The sequence below is a fragment of the Salvelinus sp. IW2-2015 genome, unplaced genomic scaffold, assembly GCF_002910315.2.
Source record: "Salvelinus sp. IW2-2015 unplaced genomic scaffold, ASM291031v2 Un_scaffold2137, whole genome shotgun sequence".
Lineage (NCBI taxonomy): Eukaryota > Metazoa > Chordata > Actinopteri > Salmoniformes > Salmonidae > Salvelinus > Salvelinus sp. IW2-2015.
Genome location: NW_019943471.1, coordinates 330,155 through 340,542, shown reverse-complemented (window position 1 = coordinate 340,542; position 10,388 = coordinate 330,155). Strand labels below are relative to the sequence as shown.

General features: G+C 43.0%; 1 protein-coding gene across 1 annotated transcript in view; it reads left to right on the top strand.

Moving 5' to 3' along the window:
- Positions 1–3,039: 3,039 nt before the first annotated feature.
- Positions 3,040–10,388, top strand: part of LOC112073071 (tubulin gamma-1 chain) — a 23,294-nt gene continuing 15,945 nt past the window's right edge. Inside the window, exons 1-4 of the mRNA XM_070440031.1 lie at positions 3,040–3,251; positions 3,407–3,519; positions 7,522–7,689; positions 7,884–7,976. Coding sequence (XP_070296132.1) covers positions 3,203–3,251; positions 3,407–3,519; positions 7,522–7,689; positions 7,884–7,976 — 423 coding nt within the window. The 5' untranslated portion in view covers positions 3,040–3,202. The remainder of the gene's footprint in view (positions 3,252–3,406; positions 3,520–7,521; positions 7,690–7,883; positions 7,977–10,388) is intronic.

Here is a 10,388-nt window from a genome sequence, read left to right as displayed (position 1 = left end):
ACAGAAAGGAGTGGGAATCAAACCCTGAATTCAAAGACAGATTGAAGCCGTTTATTGGAGATGATACACGGGCATACTGCCTGTATTGTAAGGCTGATTTCTACGCCAAACTTAGTGATGTAAAAAAACACATCACAACTCAAAAACATACTCAAAAGGCAAAGCCTTATAACAGTTCCACCCAAAACAAGCTGCCATTTATGGTTAAAAAAATTGACTGCAAAAAAGGCTGAGGCCACCATGGCATTAGCTATCGCTGAACACTGTTCCATGCTGGCATGTGATCACATTGGAGAAGCATGTAGAGCTGCTTTCTCAGACTCCACTGCTGCTACCCACTTCAAAATGCACAGGACAAAGTGCACAGAAATGATTAATGGTGTTCTAGCACCATACTTTCTGAAAAAGTTGGTCGCAGATGTGGATGACCACACATTCAGTCTCCTCCTCTTAGAGTACATGGATGTAAGTGTTTCTATGTACCTGGGGGTTGTGATAAGGTACTTTAGTGAAACCAAGCAGACAATTGTATCAACATTTCTGGAGCTTCTTGAGTTGGAGGGAGAAGATGCCAAATCTATAGCCCGTGCTGTTGTGGCTTTCTTCGAGAAGTGTTGTCTTAAAAAAGAGAACCTCCTGGGGATAGGGACTGACAATGCCTCTGTTATGACGGGGATTAACAATGGGGTCCATAAATAAAGTGCTGAAGGAGGAAGGAGTATGGCCTCAAATATTTGGTTCTTATTCGCTGTGTGTGCCACTCTCTGCAGCTTGCTGTAAGTCATGCTTCCAATGACACCATCCCCCGTAGTGTGGAGTACTTGGTACGAGAGACTTAGAACTGGTTTTCAGTGTCTCCAAAGCGCAGGGAGGCCTACAAGGCCATATATGAGACAATCAACTGTGGGGAGAAACCTTTACAGATAACCAAGGTATGTGCCACACGTTGGCTCTCCATTGAACCCGTGGTTGCACACATTTTGGACCAGTGGAAGGAGCTTAGGCTGCATTTCGCAGTCACCAAGTCAAGTGAACACTGCTACATGGCTGAGGTTTTATACTCCATTTACAGTGATCCTCAAAACATATTTTATCTGACTTTTTTGAAGTTAGTGCTGGGTGAGGTACAGTTGGCCATTAAAGGCTTTTGAGGGAGAGCAAGTAGATCCTCTTAAGCTACTTGACAGCTAGGTTAGCCTGATCAAGTGTGAGCAGCAGGGTGCTGAATCCACTGGCAAATGTTGATGTAATCAAAGGGCCAATAGATGGATACATCAGTCCCAAACCGTACCTTGGTTACCTTTTTGAGTCAAAGGCAGCTGAGCTCCACCTTGCGCCTGAGGATGAAAACAATGTCCGAAAGCGGTGTGTAACCTTCACCATCTCCCTCACTAATGAGTTGAGGGTGAGACTGCCGGACAACATCGAAGCATTGCAGTACATGTCAGTTTTCAATGTGGAGGAAACTCTAAAGCACAATAAGAGCCCTGGAGAAATATAAAAAAATAGCCAAGCTCCTTGGCTACTCCCCTGCAGAGATAGACAAGATTGTTCAGCAATGGCGTGCCATCCATCTTAGTAAATGGAATGGGCTTCTGGAGTGAGATCTGGAAGTTCAGGGATGCAGCTGATATCAACCCGTTTCAAGAATTTGCCATGGCTGCTGTGTCTGTGTTGTCCTTGCCACACTCGAATACTGAAGTCGAGAGAGTATTCAGCCAGATGAGTGTGGTAAAAAGCAAACTTAGAAATTGGATGTCCTTGCAGACCCTTAACTCCATCCTGTACATTCGATATGGACTGAATGGATTGGTGAGGCTTGCTATGAGCACCAGCTGCCTGATAATGTTTTGCAGCTTTTTGGCACATCAGCTGCTTACTCATTTAAGTCAGCTCCCTCAGTTGCTGAACCTGTCATGAGAGCCTTGACCAAAATGACAATGACCCACTCTTTCTGTGAGCCAGCACAGCCTGTGTGTGTGTGGAGGGGGGTCTGGAAAAAAAAACAATTAACCTGAATTAGGGCCAGACTAGTTACCATAATTTTCTCACATTGCCATTGACAGTTTTTTCTATTGTCTCTTCTTGGTCCATTTAGATTGTTAATGTAGATTGTATACAAAAAAAAAAAAAAAAAATGTATGGTTAAAAATGTTCATGTTTTACTGTGCCTTGTTGTAGGCTCCTAAATTGACCATAAGGTTAAAAACCAAACCAAATGAAATCTAAGTAAATTAAATCAAAAGTGACTCTTTTGGGTCACTTTTGCCAGTCCCAAGCCCGGATAAAGGAGGAGGGTTGGAATTGTGACATAAAAAAAAACAAGAATCGACAGAAGAAAGTTCATTTGTAGTTCTAAACATATTTAGGGTGTTTTTTTACTCACTTTTTGTCTGTTCCTCTCTCCTACAGCGTCCATCACAATTGCATGCACATGGACAATTATGCAAATTAAGTGAATACGTCATTTAGCGACTTCTAGCGACTTTTAGAACAGCCAATAGCTACTTTCCTTACTGAGGAGTTGACAACACTGCTTCCGTGCAAGCCCGGGCTCCGAGAACTTCACCACACCTACCCCTCTCTGCGTCCTGCACAATGTCTGCGTAACATTGATGTTTCACTCTGGTCACACAATGAAATAGCCTCATTTAAATACGATTTTAGAGATATGTAATTATATCCAGACAATTTCGAAAAAGTCAATTATTTCTTTAATTGTAGTAAATTATAATGTACAGCAATTCTGCCAAACTATTTTACTCAACTCCTACTATTTGTAGAATGCAGCCCTAAAATGTGAGCATGCAGTATTTGATAGAAGTTAGTAGGGCTCTTTTTTTATTTTCTTAGTAGTACAGGATTAGATAGGATGGTTTAGTTTCTCTTAATGTTTGGTTCTTTATTCATTTTTCTCTAATCTGTGATTGACTACACAATCCAGTACAGTAGGTGGCGGCATGCCCCTATAACGTATGTTTGCGGAACGCCGTTATATTATAGAAGAAGAAGAAGAAGAAGAACGTGAGCCTGCGCATTGTCGCAAATGCCGTTTGGCGTTGTGACTCCATTTATGCGGTATTTCGTGTTGTTTCCAAGCGGGAAGCAGCAGGCAGGTCAGAAAGATCAATAGAGTGGTCGGCTAGACAGCAGTCTCTCCGATTATAGACTTCGCTGATAGGGCATCTACTAAAAGAGGAATATGCCCCGAGAAATCATAACACTTCAACTTGGCCAATGTGGAAACCAAAGTACGGTGAAGTCTTTCCCTTGCTACAAATTATTAGCTAGCTAGCACATATACCTAACGCTAGCCAACAGCTACGCTAGTAGTAAAATAACAACTACTGGACATGCATGGGTTTAGTGTTGTAATTAAATGCATCTTATTTCCTCTCTATTGCAGTTGGTTTTGAGTTTTGGAAACAACTCTGTGCAGAGCATGGCATCAGTCCGGAGGGGATTGTGGAGGAGTTCGCCACAGAGGGCACTGACAGGAAGGATGTCTTCTTCTATCAGGTACAGAACATCATTAGCTGGCTAGATAAGTGGGTCAGGTTCCTATCCCGGATATAGACCCATGGGGAGAGAGTGCATCTAGGCATCGCATCTTATCACCTTGTTGTATTCTTCTCAACCGTATTGGAGAAGTTCCAAGGTCCTTCCCCTCAAACCGTCTTCTCCAATGTGTTTTGAGAAGGAAACGAGGAGCAAGGATGTGTGGAATCAAGAAAATATTAGCTGAGAAAGGGCGATAGACTAGAGGGGATCCTCGCCTCTCTGTCTATTGGTCCTGATGTGGGCTAGGCAGGTTGCCAGATTTGGCTTCAAACTAAAGTACAGTACGTGACAGTTATCTACTGACTACACAGAGGTAAGGTAAGGTAAGTAGTAGGTAAGAAAATAATTTTTAAAAATAGATCTTCCAATGGTGGTGGAGTGGCAATATTTACCATGGAACACCTTCAGTGCTCTCTTGTCGCCACCAAGTCTGTCCCCAAACAATTTGATTTGCTGTTTTTTAGCGTTAAACTTTCAAATAGCTCTTTGTTGACTGTTGCTGGGTGTTATCGTCCTCCATCAGCACCGGCCTTTACCCTACCTGCACCCTACCTTCCCTAAGCTCTCTCCTGGCCTCTTACACTATAAGTTTGAATTTGTCCTGCTAGGTGACCTAAACTGGGCCATGCTTAAACCACCTGACCAAGTCCTAAAGCAATGTGACTCCATAAATCTTTTTCAGATTATTACCAATCTCACAAGGTATGACTCCAAACACCCAGAAAAGGCTACTCTCCTTGATGTTATCCTCACAAATAATCCTGATAGGTATCATTCTGATGTTTTCTGTAATGACCTTAGTGATCACTGTTTTACAGCCTGTGTTTGTATTGGCTGCTCAGTGAAACGACCTGTCCTGATTTCTCATAGACGCTTGCTAAAAAACTTTTAATGAGCAAGCCTTCCTTCATGACCTGGCCTCTGTAAATTGGTATAGAATCCGCTTGATCCCCTCTGTCGAAGATGCTTGGACCTTCTTTTTTGATATTTTCAGTGGTATTGTTAACAAACATTCACCTATAAAGAAAATGAGAATTAAAAACCGGTTCAGCCCTTGGTTTGACCGGGATCTTGTAGAGTTACTCCACTTTAAGAATTCCATTTGGCGAAAGCCTCGGCATACGCATACTCAGGCTGACTGGCTCTCGTTCAGGCAAATGAGAAATAAGTGCACTCAGGCTATCCGGAGGCCAAAGTGAGTTACTTTAAGGAGCAGTTCTCTCTCTGTGGGTCTAACCCCAAGAACTTCTGGAAAATGGTTGAAGACCAGGAGAATAAACCCTCCTCCTCACTGCTGCCCATGTCCCTTAATGTTGATGTGGTTGTTACTGACAAGAAGCACACGGCTAAGCTCTTTAATCACGTCATTAAGTCAGGATTCCTATTTGACTCAGCCATGCATCCTTGCCCGTTGAACATTTCCTCATCTCCAACCACTTCTAATGCGACTAGCCCCGATGCTCGTCCCTATTTTTCCCCTGCAGGCGGTCACTGAGTCCGAGGTGCTAAAGGAGCTCCTAAAACTTGACCCCCAAAACACATCTGGGTCAGATGGTTTAGACCCTTTCTTCTTTAAGGTTGCTGCCCCTATTGTTGCCTCCAACCTTTTTAACCTGTCTCTCCTCTCTGGGGAGGTTCCCATTGCTTGGAAGGCAGCCACGGTGTGTCCTTTTATTTAAAGGGGGAGATCAAGCTGATCCTAACTGTTATAGGCCAATTTCTATTTTGCCCTGTTTATCAAAAATGTTGGAAAAACTTGTCAATAATCAACTGACTGGCTTTCTTGATGTCTATAGTATTCTCTCTGGTATGCAATCTGGCTTCCGCTCAGGTTATGGATGTGTCACTGCAACCTTTAAGGCCCTCAATGATGTCACCATTGCCCTTGATTCTAAGCAATGTTGTGCTGCTATTTTTATTGACTTGGCCAAAGCTTTTGATATGGTAGACCATTCCATTCTTGTGGGCCGGCTAAGGAGTATTGGTGACTCTGAGGGGTCTTTGGCCTGGTTTGCTAACTACCTGTCTCAAAGAGTGCAGTGTATAAAGTCAGAACATCTGTTGTCTCAGCCACTGCCTGTCACCAAGGGAGTACCCCAAGGGTCAATCCTAGGCCCCACGCTCTTTTCAATTTACATCAACAACATAGCTCAGGCAGTAGGAAGCTCTCTAATCCATTTATATGCAGATGATAGTCTTATACTCAGTTGGCCCCTCCCTGGATTTTGTGTTAAACGCTCTACAACAAAGATTTCTCTGCCCTTAACCTTGTTATGAACACCTCCAAAATGAAGGTCATGCGGTTTGGTAAGAAGAATGCCCCTCTCCCCACAGGTGTGATTACTACCTCTGAGGGTTTAGAGCTTGAGGTAGTCACCTCATACAAGTACTTGGGAGTATGGCTAGATGGTACACTGTCCTTCTCTCAGCACATATCAAAGCTGCAGGCTAAGGTTAAATCTAGACTTGGTTTCCTCTATCGTAATCGCTCCTCTTTCACCACAGCTGCCAAACTAACCCTGATTCAGATGACCATCCTACCCATGCTAGATTACAGAGATGTAATTTATAGATCGGCAGGTAAGGGTGCTCTCGAGCGGCTAGATGTTCTTTACCATTCGGCCATCAGATTTGCCACCAATGCTCCTTATAGGACACATCACTGCACTCTATACTCCTCTGTAAACTGGTCACCTCTGTATACCTATCGACCCACTGGTTGATGCTTATTCTACTGCAGCCGCCATTCTTCACATACAACACCCGTTCTGCCAGTCACGTTCTGTTAAAGGTCCCCAAAGCACACACATCCCTGGGTCGCTCCTCTTTTCAGTTCGCTGCAGATGGCGACTGGAACGACGTGCAACAAACACTCAAACTGGACAGTTTTATCCCTTCATTCAAAGACTCAATCATGGACACTCTCTTACTGACTTGTTGTCTCTACCTTCTTGCACTTCGTGCTGTTGTCTGTGCCCAATAATGTTTGTACCATGTTTTGTGCTGCTACCATGTTTTGCTGCTGCCATGTTGTGTTGCTACCATGCTGTGTTGTCATGTGTTGCTGCCATGCTATGTTGTTATCTTAGGTCTCTCTTTATGTGGTGTGTCTCTTGTCGTGATGCGTGTGTTTTGTCCTATATATATATATATATATATATATATATATATTTTTTTTTTTAAGTCCCCATCCCCGCAGGATGCCTTTTGCCTTTTGGTAGGCCGTCATTGTAAATAAAAATGTGTTCTTATCTTGCCTAGTTACATAAAATATGCGGTGCAGCAGCTGCTGTATTGATGGCAAACGAAATAGACATGAAACATGCATCACGGACTGTACCAGTATTCCCCACTAGATGGAGCAGTCTAATAAGTTATGGCAGTCAGCGTTCACCATCTTTCTGCGATCAAATAACATTTTATTGGTCACATACACATATTTAGCGGGTGCAGCGAGATGTTTGTGTTCCTAGCTCCAACACAAAGGTAAAAGAATGGAATTAAGAATTATATAAATATTAGATTGAGCAATGTCGGAGTGGCATTGACTAAAATACAGTGGAATAGAATAAAGTATATACATATGAGATGAGTAAACAATATTAAAGTGGCCAGTGATTCCATGTCTATGTATATAGGGCAGTAGCCTCTAAGGTGCAGGGTTGTGTTATCAGGTGGAAGCCGGCTAGTGATGACTATTTAACAGTCTGATGGCCTTAAGATAGATGTTTTTCAGTCTCTTGGTCCCAGCTTTGATGCACCTGTACTGACCTCGCCTTCTGGATGATAGCGGGGTGAACAGGCCGTGGCTCGGGTGGTTGATGTCCTTGATGATCTTTTTGGCCTTCCTGTGACATCGGGTCCTGTAGGTAGTCACCAGACTACTATTATTATTGTGTATGCTTTGCTTTCTCTGCATCAAGTAGGAGTAAGCCTTACCTCTCTATATATGGTCCACAGGCAGACGATGAACACTACATCCCCCGTGCTGTTTTGTTGGATCTGGAGCCCAGGGTGATCCACTCTATCCTCAACTCCCCCTACGCCAACCTGTACAACCCAGAGAACATCTACCTGTCAGAGCACGGAGGAGGTGCAGGGAACAACTGGGCCAGCGGCTTCTCACAGGTGACTATGTGGGCCATATTGTTGGTTGTAGCTGGGCCAGAGGCTAAAGGACAGGGTCCATGTAGAGAACAAAGCTTTAGCCTTGAGGTGAATAATGCATATTTAGAAGTTTGGCTATGTTATTATTCAATTTCTTTTGTAACTACATTCACCCAAATAACAATCTGGAATAATGCATGTCTTGTCGTTTGTAGGGTGAGAAAATCCATGAGGAGATCTTCGATATCATCGACAGAGAGGCGGACGGCAGCGACAGTTTAGAGGCAAGCCCACTCTTTCTCAGTCTCTGATTGGCCCATAGAACGTATGGGGTGAAAGCTAAGGAGTCAGCAGGCCTGAGTTTGGAGGCATACACACACTGCACTGACTGCATATCTTGCCTCACGTGAGGGGAACTTTGGAGGGAGAACCTGAAAATCGGAGGGGACTATCCAGAATGAAACACTTCCTGATTCTCTCCATATGTAACTGACTGACGTGTGAAAGGAATATAGGGTTTTCAGTTCTTTTTTTCTCTTTCCCTTCAGCTGTGCTGTGGTGGAAAGCATGCTTTCTTTGGCGACTTATAATGGGTAACTTAATAGAGAGTACACATCAAATGGGAGCCCACACATGTCATCTTAAAACTAGTAAATGCTCTGTTATTTCAAGCCTTTTTAAAAAACGTTCCTCAACTGCCAGCTGTAAGGTTGCCTCCCTTAAAACAACATGACTTTCCCCATAGAAGTCTGTGTAATTTCTGTTGCCCATACTCTTTATGACCCCACATTATTATTTAGTGTGTGTGGACATGCATTTGAGAGGGTGTGTGTGTGAGATAGGGCGTGGCATGCCGTGATGGGTGGTAATAGCTGGACTGGAGTCGAAGGCAGGTATTACATGGCTGTCTAGGCGAAGGAGAGAGCCTATTTGTGGGGTTGGCCTGCCCTCCCACCTCCAGGCTGGTTGGAGAGTGGGAGGCATAAACACAGGTCGTATATACTGGCACAGTACAATAAGTACTACTACTTAACCTGATAGATGTAATCTAAAATGTAGATTTCTGCCTAAATAGACATACTCGAAAGTAATTATTTATCATGAGAGGGCCATAAACAACTAGTAATGCTGCATACGCCAAGAAAGATAATCTCACCTTTCTGGTGTAAATAGTTATACATTTCTGAGGTGTAGTCACTTTTGAGGTAACACGCTCAAGTACATAGTAAAAATATGATGGAAATATACACTGAGTATACCAAACATTAGGACCCTTCCTAATGTTGAGTTGCCCTCAGAACAGCCTCGATTTGTCAGGGCATGGATGCTGGATGTCCTTTGGGTGGTGGACCATTCTTGATCTACACGGGAAACTGTTGAGCGTGAAAAACCCAGCAGTGTTCTTGACACAAACCGGTGCGCCTGGCACCTACTACCATACCCCTTTCAAAGGCACTTGTATTTTCTGTCTTGCCCATTCACCCTCTGAATGGGCACATACACAATCCATGTCTCAAGGCTTAAAAATCCTTCTTTAACCTGTCTCCTCCCCTTCCTCTACACTGATTTGAAGTGGATTTAACAAGTGACATCAATAAGGGATCATAGCTTTCACCTGGATTCACCTGGTCAGTCTGTCATGGAAAGAGCAGGTGTTCTTCATGTTTTGGACACTCAGTGTATGTGATGTAGTTCCTATTCAACAAAAGTTGATGAATAGGGCTTGAAATGACTGATATGCTTTCTAAATATAGTAACAATCAAATTATAAATTGACTAACTATATGATTTTACTTTCCTTATAACTGTAAAATAGATTTGATAATATTTAGTAATGGTACAAAATTACCTGGTTAAATATAAACATTTAAATAGGCATTTCATAGAACTAGACAGATAATATTCTGCCCTGGTCCTCTGAGCAACGCACAGACGCCACTCAAATGCCTGCCGACTACATTACACCTTCATCAGCAGTGAGCACTAACTGATTTAGTCCGCCTGTGCCCAAGAGAAAGTGGTTTGTTTCTACCAAGAGAAAGTGGTTTGTTTCTACCAAGAGACAGTGGTTTGTTTCTACCAAGAGACAGTGGTTTGTTTCTACAGAGCAGTGGTTTGTTTTTACCAAGAGACAGTGGTTTGTTTCTACAAGAGACAGTGGTTTGTTTTACAAGAGACAGTGGTTGTTCTACAGTATAGTTCTTTAGTGTTACCAAGAGACAGTGGTTTGTTTCTACCAGAGACAGTGGTTGTTTTTACCAAGAGACAGTGGTTTGTTTCTACCAGAGAACGTGGTTTGTTTTTCTACACAGAGACAGTGGTTTGTTTCTACAAGAGACAGTGGTTTGTTTCTACAGAGACAGTGGTTTGTTTCTACCAAGAGACAGTGGTTTGTTTCTACCAGAGAAGTGGTTGTTTTCTACCGAGACAAGTGGTTTGTTTCTACCAAGAGACAGTGGTTTGTTTCACCAAGAGACAGTGGTTTGTTTTTACCAAGAGACAGTGGTTTGTTTCTACCAGAGACAGTGGTTTGTTTCTACAGAGGACAGTGGTTTGTCTACAACAGAGACAGTGGTTTGTTTCTACCAAGAGACAGTGGTTTGTTTCTACCAAGAGACAGTGGTTTGTTTCTACCAAGAGACAGTGGTTTGTTTCTACCAGAGACAGTGGTTTTGTTTCTTACCAGAGACAGTGGTTTGTTTACTAGAGACAGTGGTTTG